The sequence below is a fragment of the Colossoma macropomum genome, unplaced genomic scaffold, assembly GCF_904425465.1.
Source record: "Colossoma macropomum unplaced genomic scaffold, Colossoma_macropomum, whole genome shotgun sequence".
Classification (NCBI taxonomy): Eukaryota; Metazoa; Chordata; class Actinopteri; order Characiformes; family Serrasalmidae; genus Colossoma; species Colossoma macropomum.
The window spans coordinates 42029903-42055300 of NW_023494784.1; the positions used below are offsets into that span (position 1 = coordinate 42029903).

Below are 25398 nucleotides of genomic sequence, written 5' to 3' on the forward strand. Positions count from 1 at the left end.
TCATGCCTGAGCTTCAGCAAAGCACAGCTTTTGCAAGCGAATGCAAACCGTTTGCATCATAACGCAAAACATTTGCGAGTGAACGCAACATCACTAACCTTTTTTTAACCACGGCCCTTTAGGGGCTCTGTAGTTTTTGGGGGTAAGCTGTTGTAAAATGTTTTCTCTGTTAGCTGTTTAACGCAAAAGGATATCAGACAGCAGAATCAGATCACTGCTAACTGAATATCACATTTTAGCTGTTTAACTGTGGTAATTCTGTCCAGGTCATCATTAGTATGTAGAGAATGGATCACTCAAATGACAGAAAGGACTCAGATAAAGGACAAGCTAAAAGCTAAAGTTAGCAAAGGGGTGGCTAACTCGATATCTTACCTCAGTTCGGCTTCTTTTCTCTGGCTAAAAGGGTAAAAACTCGTTTCTGGCGTCTGTTTTTGTGCTGAATTAAGATAGAATGACTGTTTTCTATCTGATTTTCTTCGACAACTGAGGTAAAAGTTACACTAAATGTTAGCTTGGTTGTATTTATTAGCTTATAGATCAGTAGCTAGGCTAGCAGTCAGGATTGGCTGACATCACAGGGATTGTATGACGTATTTAAGAACAATCATGAAGAAAAACATGACAATAATAGAAAATCATGGATTCTGTCAAACCAATGAGGTAGAATACTGCATAACGCCACAACTAACATATTGAGCTTATGTTTTAAGGTGGAGTGCCCCTTTAGCAAAAGGGCCTGTTGATATCTAAGGAGTAAAGAGAGGCTGGAAAATGGCCATGTAAAAATGAATTACTGTTTTTGTATATAAAACCATACAAACATAATTGATGGACCCCCAAAAAATCAATGACAAACGCAGGATTGATGCAAAATCGTTTACCGACTTTTTTTTTTTTTTGAATCAGACAAAAGACAGAAATCATGGTCCCACTTTTTTATTAGCAGAATATACATGGCGACATGAAGACTTATACCAGCTTTTGAAAATGTCTGTAAATGTAAATGTAAATGCCTGATGTACTTAAAAGTATGAGAAAGAGAAAATAGTAATAGTCTCACTATTCACTGGACGGGTCTTTGTAGGAGCGACATTAAGGATGCGATGACGTCACACACAGACATATAAGGCAACGTGTTCAAGTACCCTGACGCAGACTGACCGGAACTGACATAAAACATATAACTTCACTATTGGGGTAGTGCTAGTGCAAAATTAATGCTGCAATATTAAAACATGGTCTGGGATTGAACTTGATGCTTCGGATATGAATGTAGTAACAACATGGTTTCCATGGTGAAGCTAGAACTGTGAAAAGGGTTAGCACTGTGTGTGTATACCACCCCCCAACCCTTTAACAAAGGCACTTTCACAGTTATTCCACCTGAAAGCGCACCCCTGGTCTGGTTGTAGTGGTACAGTCCTCCCTGATTTTGGTCAACAGCCGGACCAGGCGAGGAGGGTGACCATTGCCTGTGGATTGGCACTGGACAAGGGTTTGAAATCTGAGTGTGGGAGTTTGTGGCGTGGGTGTGCTGAGTCAAGTATGAAGGACGGCTTCACAGTTTGGGCTGCTTCGACAGCTTGATGCTCAGATTTTCCGCCAGCTTGTCGAGGAACTCGAAGGTGTTCAGGTAGTCCGGACGCTGCACACTGGAGTCAGATACCAGAGAGAGAGACACGTCAGATTTCTCCACAGAGACAGAACATGCTGCATTTCACTCTGCCAGACTTACAGCTTCATTCATGAGCCACCATGTGGTGGTTCTAAAGTCACAGAATGTACCTTTAAATCCATAAATACGTAATATTAATCTATGTAAATGTATTCTGAATTGAACCTCAGTGGTCAGCAGCGCCCAGAGTGGTCCAGTGGCTGTTTGAGACTTACTTGGCCAGGCCCTTGATGCAGATGGCCAGGTCCTTGGTCATGAAGCCTGCCTCGATGGTCTCGATGCAGACGGCCTCCAGCGCCTCTGCAAACACGCGCAGCTCGTTGTTCTTATCCAGCTCAGCCCGGTGCAGCAGCCCCCGCGTCCAGGCAAAGATGGAGGCTGAGGAGGAGCCCACAGACATGTGTATGTGAGTTACTGTGTGCATAACCTGGACACAGTCTCAGTCAGCTAGCATGTCCTATTTGTTACAATGTATTGAGTGGATTACAGTGCAAAAGTGTAGAATAATTGTTTAAAGATTTGGAACAATTGGTTTCAATTATATTAACAGTCATATTGTTTCAGATACAGATATGCATTAAGAGATTTAAAAAAAAACCTTAAGAGATTTTATCTGTGTTATAATAAAAGGAACATCTAAAAGGATGTAAAAAGTGGTGGTGAAATATGAGACATGGGAGGTGGGTATATGGATGGATGGTTGGACGGGCGCTTGGGTGGATGGATGGATGGATGGACTGATGAATCGGTGGGTGGATGTCTGGCTGGGTGCTTGGGTAGATGGTTGGATGTCTGGCTGGGTGGGTGGATGGTTGGGTGGATGGTTGGATGGATGATTGGGTAGATGGATCATGAGGGATGAGTGGTTGGGTAGATGGGTGCTTGGCGATGGATGAGGTGACTGATGGAATTGACGGTAGATGGATGAGTGGGTGGATGGTTGGATAAGGGCTTAAATAGATTGGTTAGGGATGGGTGTTTGGGTAGATGGATGGATGGATGGTTAAATGAGTGAGTGGATGGATGAATAGGTACTTGGGAATGGATGACCAAGAGACTGAAGGGACTGATGGATAGATGTGGGGGTGGGTGGGTTTATGGATGGATAGGTATTTGGGTAGATGGGTAAAATGATGGGTAGATGGGTTAGAATGATGCATGGGTGAGTGGGTGGATGGATGGATGGATGGATAGGCAGATGGATAGATGGATAGAATTATGGGTAGATGGGTTAGAATGATGCATGGGTGAGTGGGTGCGTGGGTGGGTGGATGGATGGATGGATGGATGGATGGATGGATGGATGGATGGATGGATAGGTATTTGGGTAGATGGGTAAAATGATGGGTAGATGGGTTAGAATGATTCATGGGTGAGTAGGTGGATGGATGGATGGATGGATGGATGGATGGGTATTTAGGTAGATGGGTAGAATGATGGGCAGAGGGGTTAGAATGATGCATGGGTGAGTGGGAAGATGGGTAGAATAATGGGCAGAGGGGTTAGAATGATGAACAGATGGGTGGATGGTTGGATAGGTGCTTGGGTAGATGGGTAGAATGATGGGCAGAGGGGTTAGAATGATGAACAGATGGGTGGATGGTTGGATAGGTGCTTGGGTAGATGGGTAGAATGATGGGCAGAGGGGTTAGAATGATGAACAGATGGGTGGATGGTTGGATAGGTGTTTGGGTAGATGGGTGTCATTTTTGGGCACTACTCCAATTGCATGTGATATTTTATGACCTCCATCAAGTTGTTGTTGCCATCATTTCACGGTGTATTTAAGTGCTTGTCTGTGTGACTCACCGATGGGGTTGGTGGAGGTCTCCTTGCCCTGCTGGTGTTGGCGGTAGTGACGTGTGACCGTGCCGTGGGCAGCCTCGGCTTCTACCGTACGTCCATCAGGACAGATCAGCACACTGGTCATCATACCCAAAGAGCCATAACCTGAGTACAGGGATACAGGAGTCAGTCTTATACTGAAATATACTGAAAAGGCCTCTAACTGTAGACAAACATACCTTGTTGGTACAGTTACAATTAGACACTACAGCTCATCTTTATAGTATTAGTGGTGGTCCTATGGTGGCCCCTTTCCATCGCTGGACAGGGTAGAAGGGGGCTGATAAACTATGCAGCAACAAATGGGCTGAAGTCTGTAACCGACAAAGTGCACCTATATGGTAGGTGTTTCTTATAAAATGGCCAATGAGTGGCACCTGTAAGGTAGGTGGACCTAATAAGCCGGCAGTGTGTTTGTATATGTGTGTTCAGTCTCACCCTGAGCCACAGAGTCGGACTGGACGTCTCCATCGTAGTTCTTGCAGGCCCAGATGAATCCTCCCTCTGACTTCATGGCCTGGGCCACCATGTCATCAATCAGTCTGTGCTCATAGTAGATGTTCTTAGCTTCGAACTGAGCCTTGTATTCCCTGAAAACACACACAGTCTAGTTGTTTTTTCCTCACGTATAGTACTGTGAAAAGTCTAAAAGGGGAAGTCCATCGATTTTTCAAAATTTCTGCATAATTAAAAGGTGAAGATGTAAGGTCATTCAGAGTGGTTTGACGTGAAATGCTCCATTCTAGAGAAACTTAGTGTTGGTGCTCTTCACAATGGAGGTGATAGGAACCAGACATCTGCCTCTAAAAGCTCCCTTTTTTATCCAGCGAGGTACATTCAGGATGTTTTAAGACCAAATAGTCCCCCCCCCCCAAATTTTTTTTTAGACTTACTTTAGACCACTATTTTACCATCATCAACTTTACATATAAAAGCTCATACAACACATGTACCTTGACCTGTTTTGGAAAGTAAATAAAATGTCTATATTTGTGCTGTAGATATTGTGACCCCTGGTTCCTATCACCACCACTGTAAAGAAATCTGAGTAAATTTCTCTACAATGAACAATTTCATACCTGAATGACTTTGTTTACACCTCAACGATTGAATTATGCAGAAATTTTGAAAACTTGGTGGAATTCCCCTTTCCTTTAGTGTTTCTGCTTATTAAAATGCCAACAGAATGTAGGCAAAATTAACAAGAATGTCTTGTTTCTTGTAGTCATGTTATTGCTGTGTTGTAAACGGGTTTAGAAGTCGTTTTTTTCTTTTACATGGTACTCACTTCTCGTAGATCTCCTGAAAGATGTCCTTGAAGCGGCCGTCGTACTTCTTGAGGATGGTGTTTTTGGTGCTGAGGAACAGAGGCCAGCCTTTGGACAGCGCCATCTGGAAGGAGCTGTGAGCGAAGTCGCGGATGGACTTGTCCGTGTTGTACATGCCCAGCGCGACACCACCGGTGCCTGCATACAAACATAGCAGGTGGGTAAGGTTAGAGTTACTGTGGTCAGGACCACTGTAATTAGGGTCTGGCAGAGGGAAGCCCTCAGAGCCTTCTAGGACTTCACAGAAGGCCCCATGATTTCTGAGAACTAAAAAATGCATGTCTGTAATTTTTAGTTCATTTATATTCAGTAGTCTCACGCTTGGATTCAAACTCGGCCAGTATTACAGCACAACTCTGGTTTCACAGTTAAGCTCAGGATGGGGAAAAACAAAAGGGTTACATTTTTTGAAACACCCAGCAGAAAACTGACCAAAATAGTTTTTTTTTTTTCTCCTTAGTATCTATGTAGATGTAGCCAAGTGAGCTCTCCTATTGGTTAGAACTTCGAGAGCTGAAAAAAGGGGCTACCGCATTAGATTAACCCATAATTACAGTGGAATAAACCAATCACGTTCTGATTTTCAACGGGTGGGGCCAATTTCTTCGGAAAAAAACTGATTAAATATGAGCAGCAGCTTAATCAGCAGGTTGTTAGAAACAGAAAACAGCAGTGGCAGCTCTTCACCACAGTAGTTAATTGTAGAGAAACTTACAGACTCAGACCAGCGCAACACACACTAACACACCACCACGACATCAGTGTTACTGCAGTGCTGAGAATGATCCACCACCCAAATAGTACCTGCTCTGTGAGGGTCCATGGGGGTCCTGACCACTGAAGAACAGGGTGAAAGGAGGCTAACAAAGTATGCAGAGAAACAGATGGACTACAGTCTGTAACTGTAGAACTACAAAGTGCACCTATATAGTAAGTGGAGCTGATAAAATGGACAATGAGCGTAGAAACAAGGAGGTGGTCATAATGTTACGCCTACACAAGTCTTCTGAGCTTTTATATGTAATGTCAATGACTGTAAAATAGTCATAATCTGAAGAAAGTCTTCTTTGGGGACTATTTTGCCTCACATCACCCTGGATGTACCCCTCCGCCATTAAAAACAAGGAACGAGTCAGAGTATTCAAAACCATTCCATGTAATAACTTTCTGTGAGGGAGCTTTTAGAGGCATTAAACTCCTCAGACGCCTGGTTCCTATCACCACCACTGTGAACAAATCTGACTTGGTTTGTTTCTCTAGTATTACATTTCACATTAAACCACTCGGAATGACTTTGTGTCCATCTTAACAGCTTAGTTATGCAGAAAATTGGGCAAATCAGTGGAATTCCATCCCCGGTGCTCACCGAAACTAAGTATACTTCACCTCAATCCTATCAGTGATCATGTGTACCCTAACTGACCCCATGCATTTGTTCATGCAGTCGGCACGGACAGGGCATCAGAAAAGCCAAAGGTTAGTCTGCTACCGTGCTTAACCATTAACCATTCCAACAAAAAAGCAACAGGTTTCACTTGCATCACTCTGTTCCTGGACTCTACAGGTGCCAGTCAAAACCTGAGCAAAAAATTGCTATTTAATCAGCTCGGTATTTGCTCACAGAGGGGTGGGGCGCACTTGCACAAAAGACAATCCATCCTTGTGGACAGAGGGTCATATACTGCAATATTGACAAGGTAAACATGCAACACTAGCACAGGCACCAGGCTGGTTGCATGGTGTCATGCTACCGAGTCATGATCAGCTCATTCTGTGCCGTGGGTTACTTGGAGGCACCATGACAGGACAGGATGAATAACCGAACAACAACAAATAAAAAAACAATGCTTCCACTGTTTTGATCCAAGGCCAAATTAGCGGGCATCTCGGGTCAAACGCTACTGTTTCTTTCTTTACCTTCGAAATCGTGGACGACAAACTTGAGAGGCTCCCCTCCATCCTTGGGCGTGTAGGTCATCTCCACTCGTCCGGGGCCAGGAACAACAAAGTCTGTGGCCTTGTACTGAAACCGGAGAAAAGGTAGAAACGTTAAGCTTCACATAGGAGCTGTCTCATAGAGAAAGAGTGACATCTAGTGGCCGAATACAGTCAGCGCAAGTCAGAGGTAAAACAGGACAAGGGTGACATCTAGTGGCTGAATTAAGTCATAACTGCTGTCCCTAACAGCACTTTATGGTTGAAGTACTGTTTCAGAATTTATAACAAGGAGTCTGGAGTGATCTAGAGCTTTTCTAACTGGGGTTCTATTAAACTTTAGAGCCTCAAACCATTTTTGGTGTTTTTGCTACTGGCCAAAATGCAAAATGTTACCATCGCTACACCTGTAAACATGCTGACTCGCCTCCTACAGCGGTTTTGCAGTAGTCTTTAGTGGAATTCCTTGGTTTAATGACTACGAAAAACCCATTCGGATGATGCATATTGAAGGTATAGTTCCAATGTTTTTCTCCAGCTGGCTAATTCTTCTGAATTATTTCTTTAACATTATGGCTAGCGGTCAGGATAGTCCAGTCAAATCAAGTCCAAGTTTATTTTATATAGCGCTTTTTACAACAGCTGTTGTCACAAAGCAGCTTTACAGAACATCTGGGTCCAAACCCCAGTGAGCAAGACAATGGGGTCAGTAGCATGGAAAAGCTCCCTAAGAGCAAGAGGAAGACTCAAAAGGAGATCCCAGCCTCCTCTGGTCGACACCAGATAGCAAAACAATAACATATGAACGAATACACAAAGAATAAGGTTTTACAATTAATATAAAATCTTGAATACAGAGAAAAGGAAAAAGAAAGCAGCCTGTCATTGGACAGAAGTATTTAGATTAACCAATGATAACCAAAGACTGATTGTTATACGTGGTCATTACAATACCGGCGATTAATGTCCCCTTTAACTGATTCAGATCTTCTCCAGGGTAGTTGATAAGCATGCATGTCCATGTTGGTCACAGTAAAATGGATCAGCATGTGGAACAGGAGCTCTCTGTGACCTACTGTGTTTCCCATTACTGTATAAAAGATGCTCCAGGCTGCCTTTATTGTTGGATGCACTGCAAATGCACTCATTCAGAATGCAGCTGACAGTGCTATGGAAAGTGTGAAGTATATTCTTAATAATGTGTTTGCTTGCAGCTTTGTTGGGGGTTAATGTCATTAAAAATTAGAGCCATTAAAAATTAGGGCCACTATACATTAAACTCCTTGGAACCACCGGTGGTTCCAAAACGCACTTCGTCATATTCTTTACTTCATGACTTTCATATTTTATAAGCTTCATTCTAAAGGTGGGGGTCGTATGAGAGCTGTAACTGTCTTCTTTCCAGTCAAACAGATGGGTGATGTAATTTTAAACCCTTATAATAAAAGAAGCTGAACTCACAATTTTTTTTTCTACTGAAAGTCGACCCATTTTTCCACAAATCTGGGCTATGAACTATAAACAGATGGCGTCTCTTCAGTGATCTGCTCTGTAAAAATTATTTTTATAAAAAAATACAAAGAGCGTCTAAGATTTTTGGCTTTCAGCAGTAAATTGTAAGCATATAGCAATATGTGTGATCATAAAACACATGTTCTGTTCATTTTAGGGGAGCTTTTTTAAAAATAAATAAATAAATAAAAATTTACATTTATTTCATGCAGTTACTGAATAATTTGCCTTATGATTTGGGAACGTAAATTCAGACTGAAAAAACAAAATATACCCTGGAGAATAAGAGAATAAAACTAAACAGTATTGAGAAGCAAATAACAATGAATGAAAATTGTACTGTTAATCAAATATGCTTAGTACTTAATGCATATTTTTACTCAATTCAGTACATATTTTACAGCACAACTAGGATAGTCTGCATGAGACTGCATGTTGGCACAGCTACAAATCCACAAATTCCATGTCAGTAAAGCAAGCAGCTCTACAAAGTCTGAATATGACTCTGCGTACTGTTGACGAATTCAACTGTTAAGGTGTAAACAGAGTCGTTCAGAGTGGTTTGGTGTGAAACGCTCTGTTCTAGAGAAACTTAGAGTCAGAATTGTTCACAGTGGTGGTGATAGGAACCAGACGTCCACCTCTAAAAGCTCCCTCACAGACAGTTATTACATGAAATGGTTATGAATTCACTGCCTGATGCCCGAGACGTCGTTTTATTATAGTTTTGAGATCAGCTTTTTGCCCAAAACATATTTTTTAACATGTAGTGTAGTGTAGATGTGTAGGTTCACTGGTGGTTTGGGATAGTAAATCAAATATTTATTAGACATCGTGACCTCTGGTTCCCATCACCACCACTGTAAACAGTCAGAGTCTGTAAATAACATACCGCCCTGCTGTTATACAGCGCACCGCTAGGTTCGCCCTGAGTGGATCGGTTCCAGACTGTGGGATTGAGTGTACTATTAACAGTCTGGCACCCAGGCTGGCGACTCAGGTACGAGACAAATCCTTCTCAGGACCTGTTTAAGAGGAGCACCGTGTGAGATGTGCACTGTGTGATGAAAGCTACATCCGTCCAAAGGGCACCTCAGCGTACCTGACTAAACTTTGCCCATCTGCCCATACAACTAATTCATTTCACCCCCTTTTTAAATGATCTATTAGGTTTATTTTCAAGAGGAGGCACTGAGTGGATCATCGATCGCTCGGCCTTAAATTACCTAACAGAATATTTCATAAATATCAGTGAGGATGTCAACATAGCGTGGCCTGGTGATAACCCCTGTTGTACTATTTCAAATGAACTGCATCTATGCTGTAAAACAAGAATGTAGTAAAATACAAAAAAAAGAGAGAAAGAAAGAGAAAAAAGCAGAATTGTGTTTTGAAATAAAACAAGAGTACGTTCATTAGCTTTACTGTTAACCCTACTACTGTAATATATCCTGAATTTTTACATTTTATTTAAAAATTACTTATTTATAATTAGCATTATAATTTACATTTTATTACTCAACCCTTCTTTGAAATAAAAGACTTTCAACGTAGGAACTTCAGAGCTTCATATTACTATTCAAAACATATTAAATAATATATTAATGCATTAAAATATAAAGTAAAATATTTATTTTAAGTATGTAATATGTTGTAAAAATATTTTAATATTTAAATATACATTATTTAAACATAAAATTATTTTTAGAATTGTTAAAAATTATATATTATATTTTGTAATTCTTATAATAAATAAATATTATTTTAAGGTATATTTTAACAAAATTATTTGAACATATTTTATACATTAATATATTAATTCATATAATGTTTTAAACAATAATAAATATTAAACCCAAAACTAACTTGGTTTTTTTTTTCATTGTTACACCTTTACATTCTGTGTCCTTGAGAGCACCAGGCTTTAGCATTAGCAAGAAAACAGTTGCTATGTTATTGTAGTTAGTCCTGGCAGCCTTAAAGGGCCCATATTATGAAAAAAACTCAAATTTCAACACTTCTTTGAAATAAAAGACTTTCATTATAGTAACTTCAGAGCTTTAAAATGTATCGCCCTCTCAACCGTCTATATACGAAAAGTACAAAAACAGGCCTTTTTCAATCCACTGTTTTTTCACATATGCATTCAGCCCCGCCCATCCATACTGAATGTTGTACTTCTTTTTGAATGAGGCACAATTCAGGGCAGCCAATCAGAACAGAGCTTGATTTTTTTAAGTGATAATAAGTGAACATCCTCTACAGTGAACATACTTAAATATGGGATTTTTTTTCCTGCAAATTTTAATGCATAATTTCTATTTATTTACTTATTTATTTATTTTAACATAGTTTAACATAAATAAAATGTGCCATAACTTTAAATACAGCAAATAAACAGTAATTATGGGTTAAAATGTGCAGTAGTGTGTTCTCTGTAGAGGATGTGTTCACTTATGGTCACTTACAAAATCAGCCAAACGTGTTATTTGACCAGGAAAGCCCAAACTTGTGCATATGACTGTATAAAGGGCTAAAGAGGTAAAGAGAGTTTGGAGAACTGCCTATTTTTGGTCCATTAATGCACACAAATGTTATCTGTGGACCTCAAAAATCTATGATATGGGCTCTTTAATCAATAGTTGACAGTTGTAAGTAAAACAAAATGCCATAATTGTCCATAATTGCCTTCTGATGTTGACGTGTTGTGAATGTTGGGTCAGGAATCTGTCTCTAGCGTGGGGTCAGTAGCGGCGACATGGCTCACCTGGTCTCCGTGGGCGTGTCTGCCGATGATGATGGGTTTCACCCAGCCGGGCACCACGCGCGGGATGTTTTTGCAGATGATGGCCTCTCTGAACACGGTTCCGCCCAGGATGTTCCGGATGGTTCCGTTGGGCGAGCGCCACATCTGCTTCAGCTTGAACTCCTCCACGCGCTTCTCGTCCGGCGTGATGGTGGCACACTTGATGCCCACGTTGTAGCGCCGCACGGCCTCCGCGGCCTCCACTGTCACCCTGTCCTCAGTGGCGTCACGGTTCTCCATGCCTAGGTCGTAGCTGCACACACAAACAGCAGGAACATAAATGACCGACAGCAAAACAATTCGTTTCATATGTGATTCAGTGAATCACAAAACTTGAAGTTTTATAACAATTTGGCTTGATTATGATTCTTTAGGAAACGATTCAACATATCAAATTTCAAATTTCACAATTTGTTAGGAAAGGATTCAATGAATCACTGAATCTCAGATTTCACCACAATTTAACACAATTTAAAACTGATTCTTTAGGAAATGATTAAATGCATCATGATTCTCAGATTCTCAGTTTGATTAGATTATGATTCTTTAAGAAATGATTCAATGAATCGGGAAACTCGTTTCACTACAATTTGATTTGATTCTATTATGATTCTTTAGGAAACGATTCCACATATATACAATTTCTAATTTAACAATTCTTTAGGAAACGATTCGATGCATCATTGAATCTCAAATTTCACCACAATTGGATTACTTCATGATTTTTTAAGAAACAATTCACTGCATCATGAAATCTTGAATTTCACCACAATTTGATTTGAATATGATTCTTTAGAAAATGACTCAGTACATCATGAAGGCTCAGATTTCATCACAACTTGATTTGATAAAGGTTCTTTAAAAAAATATTCAAATTCACAAGAATTTGATTTATTTATGATTCTTTAAGAAACAATTCAATGAGCGATAAAACCTCAAATGTCACCACAATATGATTTGATTCTATTATGATTCTCTAGTCAACAATTCAATGCAATTGATTACATTTCTTAGAAAAAGATTCAATGTAACATAAAATCTCAAATTTCACCACAATTTGACTCAATTTAAAATTGATTCGTTAGGAAATCATAAAATGCATCACTGATTCTCAAATTCTCCATTTGATTAGACTATGACTCTTTAAGAAACAATTCAATGAATCGTCAAAACTGACATTTCACTACAATTTGATTTGATTCTATTACGATTCTTTAAGATATGATTCAGTGAGTCATGAACGCTCAAATTTCACAACAATTTTAACTGATTCTGTTATGATTCTTCATGAAATGATTCGATGCATCATAAAATCTAAAATTTCGCCAGAATTTGATTTGATTCTATTATGATTCTCTAGGAAATTATTAAATCCAATTGATTATATTTCTTAGAAAATATAAGATTGTGGTGAAAAAGATTTCACCACAATCTGAGTCAGTTCAAAACTGATTCTTTAGGAAATGATTAAATGCATCACTGATTCTGAAACTCTCAGTTTGATTAGATTCGATTGGGATTCTTTAAGAAACAATTCGGTGAATCATGAAAGCTCAGATTTCACCACAATTTTACCTGATTCTTCATGAAATGATTCAATGCATCATGAAGTCTGCAGTTCATTATTTTGGTACAAATTTAAAATTACTCACACAGTAATGAAATACAGGCAATAAAAATAATACATAACTTGAGCACTAAACTCTCCCTATTATAAAAAGCTCACTCTACTCTTCTTATTACATAAAGCTCACCCTAAACTCTCCGTATGAAGAAAACAGTTAGTATATAAACATTTATTCCTCAGTGTTAAAACTGTGGAAATACTCATCACATTAACATCATTATCAGCCCTTATTTCCACAGATGTGCTGCTGTAAATCACACCAACTTCGTTGCTGCAGGCAAAACACCTCACATGTTGAGCACGGCTCTTAGCGAACGAGGCCGCTGGGAGACCGCCGCTCGCACTGCAGCAGCACAGCACAAAGACATTCTGTTCCAAATGAACTGAGACCAAACAGCCCTGTACACCCAGCTTCTCCGCACTCGGATAATAAAACAGCCTCGGAAAGAAATAAGGCCTCTAAAACGCAGCAGGGCCTACACATATATTACTAACTCTGTGCCCTGCGAGAAGGTTTTAAATCCTGAATGAAATATACTGGCAGAGGGATCATAAGTAATGCACTGGTGCAGTGCTGCAGGCGTATTTCAGAATATGTAGGGAAAACAACCGAAAAACGAGCATCTACCACATTTAACAGCATGTTTCTACAACGACACCACTGATGCGATGCTTCTACACTGCGGTGTGACATATTCAGACAATAACAGACAGACTGAAGCAGCTGCCCATTGACTTCTATTATGTACGTGTTTTGAGCCACTATAGCAAAGATACAACATGAGAGAAGAAAGGATACAAAATTGTGGATTCTTTCAAACTGATGAGGCTGAGCGATGAAATCCTGCGCTATAGAACGCTACATACCATGACAGATGACATATTAAAGGGCCGATATCACCGACGACTGAATTTCCTCACTTTTTTGAAATGACAGGGTTTGATGTAGCACGAAAACATCGGTACATTTTCAAAATAATCGGTTCATTTTTGTGATGCCACACAAACCACTGTATTTACATTTAGCAGTCTCTTAAACTTACAGCAGTTTAGCTCCCATATATGTTGAAGAAATAAGGGCAGTTATAGTCTGGACTGCTATTCGAATGAAGCACGATAGCATAACGGTGTTTTAGGGCCACTGTTAAAAAAAATATGAAAAAAATGAAGTCGTAATATTTCGATAATAAAGGCATAAAGTTACAAGAATAAACTGTCAATATTTAGAGGATAAAATCATATTTTTTTTAATAAAATTGCAATATTTCAAGAATAAAGTCGTTTTTTTTTAGAATAAAATTGTAATATTTCAAGAATAATGTCATAATTTTTCAATAAGAAGATAAGAAGAACCGTAGTTACAAGAATAACTCATGTTAATTCGAGTATGAAGTTGTATTTTTTAAAATAAAAATGTAATATTTCTATAATAAAGTCGTAATATTTTGAGGAAAAGTATAATATTTCAAGAATAAAGTCGTATTTTTTTAGAATAAAGTTGTAATTTTTTTAGAATAAAAGTGCAACGTTTCGAGAATACATTTTTTTTCGAGAATAAAATCGCAATATTTCAAGAAAAAAGCCTTTTTTTAGAATAAAATCACAATATTTAGAGAATAAAGTAGTTTTTTTAGAATAAAATTGCAATATTGCGAGAATAAAGTCGTATTTTTTAGGATAAAATTGTAATATTTCAAGAGTAAAGTTGTGATGTTTCGATAATAAAGTCATAAAGTTGCAAGAATAAACTCATGATATTTGGAGGATAAAGTGGGCTAATTGTAGGGGGGCTGCTATCATGCGTTGGAGCCTCGGTTGCTTTACTGGAGAGGATGAAGACGGCGAGCGCGCCGGAGTTCCACTCCTTCGGGATCGATCATTTTGGTTACCATTCTCAGTGTCTGTGAAACTACATGCCCTCTTCGAATGGCACAGAGATGTAGCCACTGATAGCCATGTTTCTTATACAAATAAGACTCTGGTGCTGATGAGCCAGGAGAGACAGGGAGACTGAGTATTTCTTTATGGGTGAGACTGATATGAAAGTATAACTTTACCTCATTTTAACATGAGGAAGTTGCTACTTTCCTTTTGCAAACCCTTTGGCAATAATACTGCGACTTTTCCTGGTAATGATGCCACTTTAATTTCTTAATTCTACGACTTTAATACTATAAAATATTATGATTTTAATCTAGAAAATACAACTTTATTCTCGAAGTCTGTTATTTTTATTTTTTTTTTAATAAAATTCTATTCATTTTCTCCAGACATTTTGGAAATTCCCTATATAAAAGAGTTTCAATCACTCAGCTGAACCAGTCAGCAAAATAAATCATGACGTTACAACAATAAAACTGAAGCAAAAAAAAGTTCTCAAAAATGAACAAAAAGGCAAAAATACAAGACTGTGTATTTAATGTGTTTGATGTCAGAATTAACTACATATCCCACAAAGCACTGCGAATGGTTTTAACAAATCATTTCCACTCTTTTCACCAACTTCTGCAATTGTGTGTTTTCTCTTTAGTGTTTTTGTGAATATTTTTCTATTTTCTAAGCCGTTTTTCCTCTTGGGTCACGCAGGGTGCTGGAATCCCAGCGCTCCCTGTGCGGAAGGCAGGAAACACCCTGGACAGGTCGCCAGTCCATCACAGGGCAGACACACAGACATACACAATCACACAAACACACACAGGGGCAGTTTAGTATCTTCAACTGGCCTGACTGCATGTCTTTGGACTGTGGGAGGAAACCAACAAAGACATGGGGAAAACATGTAAACCCCACACAGAAAGGACCCTGGTCACCCGGCCGGGGAATCGAACCCAGACCCTTCTTGCTGTGAGGCGACAATATCCATTTTAGTATTTCTATCAAGTGTCAGTCATGGTACAGTGAACCTCTATGAGAATTATATTAATCCAGATATGGCCTTTCTCCTTATTTAACCCACTGAAGTGGCTCCAAAGTACAAATCTAATTACTGAAAGGGTGGAGAAAGTTTAAGAGTTTAACGCTTGTTATCTGTGCTCAGACCTTGGGAGCCTACTGTTGGGTCAGGGTGGAAGAGATTTGCTGTGTGGCGTATGACATGATCTGTGTGGAGTTCATGTCAATAATTGTTCACAAAAGCCTCCACAGCTGTACGTGATGTCTTTCATGCTAACTCAAAAAAAAAAAATGACCGGCTACCCCCACAAACTGAACTCCACCACTCAGCTGATTTCAGCCCTCCGAGCTCCCTTCTCCTCCGAGTCCCTGAGTAAACACAGCCTATCTGACAGTGAAAGTGCACTCGCTGACAGACGCCACTTTGCTTTTAATGATGCCCAACCACACAGTTTGAATTTCCACGGTAACAGCGATGTCTCTGATTGGTGGAGCTTGCTTTAGGACGTATGAGTAATGTACTTCTTTATGAATTATTATGAAAACATAGTTGAAATGAGACTGATTTGTGACTCTACTGAGCAAATATCACCATCTCTCTCTCTCTCTCTCTCTCTATATATATATATATGCCCCAAAATTACTTGCGGGAAAGAAGTCTGGTTCCATTGATTTTCATGAAAAGTAAAGTGTGTGTATATAATATATACACAAAGTCGAGTCACATTATTATGACCACTTTGTGTCCACAAGCTGGTGGTGGCAGCGTTAAGGTCTGGGGAATGTTTTGTGGCATTCTCTGGGCCCACTCATCCATGTGGAAGGCACTCTCAACCGATCTGGGTATGAATCCATCCTTGCAGATCTCGTAAACCTATACGTGCTGATTGTCTTCCCTGGGGCGGATGGGCTTGCAAGACAATGCGACACGTCACACAGCTAGAAATGTCCGACCAAAAGCATGACCAAGACTTCCAAGTACTACCCTGGCCCCCTAATTCCCCAGACTTGAACCCAATTGAGCATCTGTGGGACCACCTTGATCGTCGTGTTCGCTCTATGGATCTTCCCCCAAGCACCCTCCAGCAGCTGTGGGATGCACTGCAGTCAGCATGGCTCCAGATACCTGTGACAATGTGTACGTCAATGGAACCAGACTTTTTTACCCCCAATTCATTTTGGGCCGTTTCTTTTAGACCATTCATTATGAAATTTACACACAATGTAAAGGATAACAGGTATTTTCAAATTATGTCAAAAACCAAAAATCGTCAAAAATGGAGATACAAGGTTTTGTTCCAACATCAGTAATTATACATACATATATATATATATATATATATATATATATATATATATATATATATATATATATATATACACACACACAGGGTGTCCCAAAAAAAGTGACATCATTTCGTAGTCTAATAACAGCCAATTCTCCCTCAAATGATCTCAAATTTTAGTTCTCAAAGTTTAATTTTAAATGTTTGTTTTTCAGGTTGAAGAATGGCGCTCACTAGAACTGAAAAGGCATTTTGTGTGTTAAATATGCTCAAACACAGTCAAACAGGAGTGTGCAGCGAGCATTTTCGAGAAAATTCAATAAAAATGCACCAACTGGAAAGCAGATTCGGACATGCCACAAAAAATTAAAAGAGGAAGGCTGTCTGTGCAGGACAAAGGGATCTGGACGACCACCAGTATCGGAAGATATTACATTTGTGAAGCTGTGAAATCAGTTATAAAATCCACATCACTTGGAATTTCTTGTTCAAATTTTGATAAATAAATCTTGTATTGTTCAACATGAAGCCTATTTCATTTCGTTTGCCAGGACATGCAGTTACTCAGATATTCACATCTCAAATGATGCCCATTTTTTTCGGACACCCTGTATATAAATAAATCAGAACAGCCGATTTAATTCTAAGGGATAAAAACAAGTTGCTGAGGGGTTTAAAAAAAGAATTATGGCTGTTTTTAATACATAAAAAAGATAAAACAAAAGACACAAGGATAAGGATTTAAGTGAAGTGCTTAAACCTTGGTTGTTCGAAAAAAAAAGGCATCTGTATCAACCGAGACTCTAGATTTCAATATCGGTATCGGCATCAGATAAGTAGAAGTGGTATCGCGTCACCTCTATAATGAACTGCATTCTACCGAAGCAGCACAGAGAGATTAAGCTGAGTATTTCTTTAAGGATTTGAGACCAAGACTGAACAAAAGAGCCCTAATCTGCTCCTCATGCATGCCTGAACTGATAAACACATCTTCTGAATGACTCGCACATTCAGAGGAGATCGAAAAGAACAATATGATCTCATAGCAGATACAGTGAGATCTGTTTACTGTGACAGTGTCAGTAAAAGTGCTACCGTTTGTCAGTCAGTTTGCTTTTTCCTGCATCGCTTGTAACTTCCTTGTTAGCTTCTAGCTCAGTCTATTGTGCTGAACCGGCCGTCACCTTTCACCCAGTTCCCTTCCCACTTCCCCCGCCCCTCCGAGGAGTGAAGCACAGAGCTTTACAGAGCAACAGCAACAACAGTGATGAAACTTGATTACAACAGCAATCATTTAAGTAGGTGTAGCTACTAGAATTACTGCACCTGTTGCTGTAAGCCTGTGCAAAGGTAAGCAGTGTTTACAAAGAACATGCGAGTTAAATATAAGGACAGAGGATAAAAGTGCCAAATGAGGGTATTAGCCTGTCCATCTGCCCACTTATCCTGATTTCCTTTCATTCATATACATAATACCATAATACACATACATAAAGTGTGAATATTACAATACAAATACATAGAGCCATTCTGGACCATTTCTATTGGTCTATTCATCATAAATGTTCACTATGTGAAAGATGTGGTGTTTTCAAAAGGCAGCGATGATAAAATCCCACCTAGCACTATGAAGAATGCATACCATTAAAGGGCCCATATCAGGGGAAACTTCATTTTTTCACATTTTTTGCTAAGTCAGAGCTTTATGTAGTATGCAAACACTTAAAGTACTGCTCACTACTTTCTGATATCATAAAAAGCAACACATTCTATATATATATATATATTTGGACTGCTTTTGAATGAGGCACAGCCAATCAGAACAGAGCTCATTTACATAAGTGAGTCTCAAAAACAGTCTGTTTTCTTCTAAAGGATAAAGAGAGGTTGGAAAATGGTTGTGTACAAATGAGTAATGACTTTATTTGGTATTTAAACCAGCACAAAATGTCATAAGTAGATTATTAATATATATAAGATGGGCACTTTAACTCAGAATGTGCACAAAAATCAACATCTGTAACACTTTTAACTGCCCATTTTAATAGTACCACAGGGACAGGGTGTAACTGGCCAAGATTAAAGGGCTCATATCATGAAGAAACTAATTTTCCTTGTTTTTTTGTTGTTTTTTGAGCTGATAAGTTTATGATTTAGAGTTTACAATTATACCATTTACTCAAATTTCTATATATGAAAAATAATCCAAAAAAAAAAAACAGCCTGTTGTGAATTTGATGTTTTTGTGACGTCACAAAAAACAGAACACTTTTACATATGGATACAGCTGGTGTAAATAGACCCATTCAGACTACAGCAGTTTAGCTCCGCTCATTCACACTGAGGTTATAAGGATTGTTTGGATTGGATTGCTTTTTGAATGAGGCTCAGAGCAGCCAATCAGAACAGAGCTCATTTACATGCAACACTCTTAAAGACACAGTCACAAAAAAAACAGCCTGTTTAACTCTTAGTGACAAAGAGGTCATGCAAAAATGAATTATTATATAAAAACACATAAACATGAACCTGGACCTCATGAAAAAAATTAAAATATAAGAAAAATGTAGGATATGGGCTCTTTAAAGCCCACTTGCACCAGTCAAACAGCTCACACAGCCACACTGCTGGCACAACATGATAAAAAAGAGTTAGACAATAGAACATTTTATTCTTGGGAAATATTATGGCAGATTTTTAGTACATAATTAGGTCCAACGTGTCTTTATTTGAGAAATGAGCGTAAACAAGGTCATAGTACGGATGTTAATTGGATGCTCCATGTCACAGTAACGGTGCACAGTGTCATTATCCACTCCAAGGGTCCAAAGGTCCAGCGAATGAGGTTCGGGCAGAATAAAGCACAGGCATTAGCTCGCACCCTTTAAAGTGACAACATCCTGCACGCTGCCATCCGATCAATGCGCTTATCAGCCTGATAACACTGGCAGTCCGTTTGGCAATTCAAGTTCAGGTCAACTTCAGAAAGTGTATCCTACATGCTTTTTAGCTGCTCAGCAGGATTTCTATTAGTTATAGTTAGAGAGAGCATTAAAGGGCCCATATCCTACATTTTTCCCGTATTTTATTTTTTCCACCTGTGATGTTTGTGTGGGTCAATAATTCATTTTTACATTAGCATCTCTCTTCCCCCCTATCAACAAGCCATTTTTGTTACTGCACCTTTAATACTGATATGTAAATGAGCTGTGTTCTGACTGGCTGCCCTCATTTAAACAGCAGTCCGAGCTGAAACACTGAGTATAACCTCAGCGGGAATGAGCGAGGCTCAGGATGCTCTACATCCACATCTTATTACAAATAAGCAAGGAATAAACAGTTTTATGATATGAGCCCTTTAAAAAAGCTGAATAAACTGAAGCTGGCAATGCAGTTTGTACTTAACCTGTACAGCCATTCAAGCCATGCATTCTGTATGAACCACATGTTTTCCTGAACATCACTTCAGTGTGAAAAGTTACATCCAGTGAAGTTGGAAATGAATAAAGTCTTCACAATAATTAACAGTGAGCGCAAAATTACAGTAATATTGTGAAATAACACTTGAACACTTGACTATGACGTTCTCTCAAAGGCCCCCAAGATGAATCATTTCTATCAAAGATTAGACAGACCTGCCCCATGTGCAGCAATACTTAACACGCCTCTGCCTGGTCAAGTCATTTTACTGTAAAACATTATTTAGCAATGCTTTAAAGAGCAACCTACCCAAGTTGAGTCAAGTTAAAGGGCCCATATGATGCAAAACTGAAGATCCTTTAATTTTTTGACAAAAAAGGACTTTAATGTAATGTAGTTTTATGTAAACACTGTTAAAGTTTCAAACAGACCATACATGGAAACTAAAACAGCCTGTTTTGACTTCCTTGTTTTTGTGATGTCATTTATGTACATCCTCCTTATCAGGCTACAGCAGTTGGGTCCTGCCCTTCCACCCTGATGTTATAAGGAATGTTTCAGACTGGACTGAGGCCAATCAGCTGGGGGGGTAATGAACAGTGTTGTCCGGCTGGCCAAGATTAAAGGGCCCATATCATGGAAAACCACACTTTCTCCTTTTTTTTTTAGAAATTACAGGCTTTGATGTTGCACGTAAACACTGTAAAAGCTTTCCAAAATGTATCATTCATTCCCCAAGCCAATACATGGAACCTAGGCCTGTCTGGATTTGTGATGTCACAAAGATCAGCACATTTCCATGTTTCTGCCTACTCTACTTACAGCTGTTTAGCCCAGTCCATTCACACTGAAGACATGGTGCTGACTGTATTAAGTAATGAATACAAGGCAGCCAATCAGTCTTACAGGCACAGTAACCAATACAAGTTGAGTTCTAAAGAATAAAGAGGGGTCATAAAAAGGAGAAGAATGTGGGATATAATCGGTCACCCGTCTGTGTCGAGTTAAACCTGAATAACATCCTCAAACCTTATTAAGTCAACAGGGAAATTAGATGAAAATGCATGATAACGGTAGAACTGCTGTCCTGCTGTGAGCGCGCAACACCCACCTGTGCAGGTCTAACTCCAGGTAAGGGAAGATGAGCTTCTCTTTAATAAGCTCCCAGATGACTCTGGTCATCTCGTCTCCCTGCATCTCCACAACAGATCCAGCCTTGATCTTCTGGGACATTTTGGAAACCTGGAGGATTTTCAGCGGTCAAACACAGAAGCACATGCGAGTCAGTGTCGGTTGTAAAATGAATGAAATGCTCTCAGGGAGAGGCTGCAGGACCTGTGAGTCAGCATTGTTTGCCACTTAGCTGAAGGCGTACTTGAGGAAAGCTGAGGTGGTACAACAGGTTAGTGTGGTGAGACTCACAGAGGCTGCTAAACTACTACAGCAGTGAGACTGTATAATTAAATGGCTAAGATGTATATAAAGTCATTCAGAGTGGTTTGGTGTGAAACGCTCCGTTCTAGAGAAACTGACAGAGTAACAGTTGTTCACAGTGGTGGTGATAGGAACCAGACGTCCACCTCTAAAAGCTCCCTCACAGAAAGTTATTACATTCAACAGCACATTACCTGATGTCTGAGACGTTGCTTTATGATAGTTTTGCAATAATGGTTTGGCCTAAAACATATATATATTTTTTAAATCGACGCATTCTGAAGTAAAATAGCCTCCAATGCAAATGTATCTTGCTTTTAAATTTAGCACCATTCTACAATTATCACTGTCAAACTCACGTTTAGCTTCACTGGTCATTTTGGATGCTAAATAAACCGGCTATACTTGTGTTCTAGACATTGTGACCCCTGGTTCCTATCACCACCACTGTAAAGAAATCAGAGTCTTTAAGTTTATCTACAATGATCAATTTCACATCAAACCACTCTGAATGACTTTGTTTATACTTAAAAGACTAAATTATGCAGAAATGTTTAGTTTTGCTCCCCTTTAAAGGAGAATTCCATCATTTTTTTCAAATTTTGTCATAATTTACTGCTTGAGAAGTAAGCAAAGTCATTCAGAGCGGTTTGGTGTGAAATACTCCGTTCTGGAGTTCACAGTGGTGGTGATAGGAACCAGACGTCCACCTCTAAAAGCTCCCTCACAGTGAGCTATTAAACAAAACTGATACAAATATGCTGCCTGACGCCATTATTTTATGACAGTTTTGTTATCATTTTTCAGTCTAAAATGTATTTGTTAATACATAGAACACAGAGAGGTGCATGCGATGCATGGCTTTGGATTTAACACTATATTACTATTATCAACATTACATTTAAAACTCATGTAGGTTTAGTGGTTGTTTTGAACATATTTACATCGTAAACATCGCGACCCCTGGTTCCTATCGCCACCACTGTAAAGATATGTGAGTCGGTAAGTTTCTCTGTAATGCACCATTTCACACCAAAACAGCCAGCATGGCTTTGTTTGCATCTCAAAGAGTAACTTGTGTATAAAATTTGAGAAATCGGTGGAGTTCCCCTTTAACACCCATATAGAGACATAAAGCCACCTCTGTACATACTGAATGGTAGCTACTACAGATCTCACCAACCACGAGATCATTGAGAAGATTGGGGAGGAGATAAAAGTTACACAACCGGCCAAAATCAGCCGTTTCAATGAGCCGGTATGTGGGATAAAGGTCGCATCTACAACTACCGATATCTTATCGTGCACACGAATTACGATAAGGTGATCCAGCTAATGTCACTGTCAATGACGGTCAATGTAACGGCAGTAGACAATTACTTATTCACTTATTCACCAGCTTCTTGTTCGATCTTTCCGTTCCACCTTAAATGGCGCAGCAGCTCCATTCAATCTTCGTGAAAGAGCACAGTAATTCCTGCAGCATTTAAGGTGGAACGGAAAATTGTAAATACGAGCTGGCAAATATATAATTGATTTCTGTGTGAAAGTGATAACAGCACCAAACCGCTTCTGGTCAGCATTTCATTGCGTTTATTTTCCCCTTCAACACCGATTTTCACGACTGAAATTAGTGAAAACAGACATTTCCATTTATCCGGTTAGCTGACCGGTAGCTTGTCAGGCTAACTTAGAGCTACAGCTTATCGTTCTCACATTAAAATTCATTTTTAATAACAATAACTCCTTTTCTTACACGGCCTACCTGTTACTGTATCTCTCAAAGTCCAGTCGTAGGTCAAACCCTCCTCAGTCTGGCCGCTACAGTACCGTCAACACAGCCCACTTCGGCTCAGGATCTGATACCACTGGGCCTGGGGGCAGGGTCAGGGGCGGGACCTGCTCTCTGCCAAGCACATGATTGGACGGGGCGGTCCGACTGATGACTCTTCAACCAATCAGAGACAATACGGAAAACTAAGGGGGCCAATGAAGAGCACACACACACAGCAGCCGAGTACAAAACGCGCATGCGCAGATAGATCACACAGTACTACTTTGAAATAAGCCTTTGGGCATTTAAATAATTATGTAAGAGATATTAATATTCTTACACATACAAGGTTATATATCAAACAACAGCCAAGTAGCCGTTTATATTAGGTGTGTAAGAAATCGCTTGGGGCCCCCGAGTCACAAGGGGCCATATGTAGGATTTTTTTCCCGTTTTAAAACATCGTTTGTGATATTGACAAAAAAAATCTAGTAGAGACATAATTAATAACTTCACAAAATGTACTAATTAATTAATTAGATTTATCAATACTTAAATGGCCAATTTCTTTGTTTAAAAATGTGTTCATTCATTATTTTTAGATGCATTATGTTTAATTAATATGACGAATTATTATTCTACTGTGTTCACCTTAGCATTTATTAATTTATTAACAAATTAATGCAATTTTAATTATTTTTTCAGTCTGAATTCAGCCCCATTGACATACTGAAGGAAGCTACACGAACCTAAACAGGTGAAAGTGGTGCATCAATCCCTCTGTAAAGAGAAGCGACAGAAAATCTGATTCGAGGAAACGGCTGGTTTGGCTATCGACCTCCTGCTACACCTCTAATCTTACCAATCAGAGCGCATCAGACCCGTGAAGCCTTCAGCCGCAGCAGCTGGTGTAATTCCACTCCTGGACGACAGATGTAGCTGTTTCACAACACTTACGATCATTTAAACGCAATCAATCAAACCGGAAAAACAACAGAATGTGCACAGCTAAAAACTCACTTGCTATTTTTAGCGAATCCTGAATGAATGAGGCTGTAAATCGGGTTGAACTTGTACCAAGTGGTCCAGAATGATCTCGTAACAACGACCATTTGCATTGATTACGCAATCAAACGAGCGCTATTACCACAGTTTCTCTTTTAGGCTGACACGCTGTTCATCAGCGCTGTGTTCCACAGTGAAGGTGTACTGGATATGAATATAGGATATGATAAACTAACAGTAAAATGGAAAAAAAGTTTGTAAATTTGATTGGCTCACTGTATCTGCACAATTCCACACACCACTGATTCTCAATAGCAATTTTGTACTTCAGTTTTTCCTCACAGCCAATTCCATCTGCCAGGGTTTCCCGATTGCAACACCCTTTTTTCCCTACTACCAATTCCATACACTTCTCGGAGCCCTGGTGATGACATCCTGTATAAATAAAAATATTATTAACGCGTGGGAACGAGATCCTAATGCGTGGCCATGACTTTGTAAGGCGTGGGAACAAGATCACGGCCTACTAAGTTGTGGCCACACATTAGGATCTCGTTCCCACGCTTTAGTAAGTCGTGGCCACGACTTAATCATCTCAATCCCACTTTTCTAAGTCAAGGCCACTCATTATTTTTATTTATGCAGGAGGTCACCAGCGGGGCTCCGTACACTTCCTAAGGCCGTATGATCCTGTTTCCCAATTCCATATACCCGTGTTCCCACTCCAACACTAGTGCTTCCAAATCCCAAATCCTTACATAAGCGTTCCTCAATTCGAGCATCAAGCGTTACCAAATCCCAGTTCCATTCAACTCCCAATTTCATGTGCCCGTGTTCCCAAATCTCGGTTCCACTT

At 39.4% G+C, this 25398-nt stretch overlaps 1 protein-coding gene across 1 annotated transcript; it reads right to left on the reverse strand.

The window, feature by feature from the left end:
• Positions 1-923: 923 nt before the first annotated feature.
• idh1 (isocitrate dehydrogenase (NADP(+)) 1) lies at positions 924-23660 on the reverse strand. The gene is made up of 9 exons (XM_036571753.1): positions 23529-23660; positions 21441-21571; positions 11066-11357; positions 6769-6874; positions 4812-4989; positions 3962-4113; positions 3488-3628; positions 1894-2056; positions 924-1655 (listed from the first exon to the last, which is right to left on the reverse strand). The coding sequence occupies exons 2-9, from the start codon at positions 21560-21562 to the stop codon at positions 1562-1564; spliced, it is 1248 nt and encodes a 415-aa protein (XP_036427646.1). The 5' UTR covers positions 21563-21571; positions 23529-23660; the 3' UTR covers positions 924-1561.
• Positions 23661-25398: the final 1738 nt, after the last annotated feature.

Coding starts and splice junctions, on each gene's coding strand:
- idh1 (XM_036571753.1), bottom strand. CDS start 21,562: ATGTCCCAGAAGATCAAGGCTGGATCTGTTGTGGAGATGCAGGGAGAC. Junction 6,875..11,065: donor GACACGCCCACGGAGACCAG/GTGAGCCATGTC, acceptor CTCCGGTTTCAG/TACAAGGCCACAGACTTTGT. Junction 1,656..1,893: donor TGCATCAAGGGCCTGGCCAA/GTAAGTCTCAAA, acceptor ATCTGACTCCAG/TGTGCAGCGTCCGGACTACC.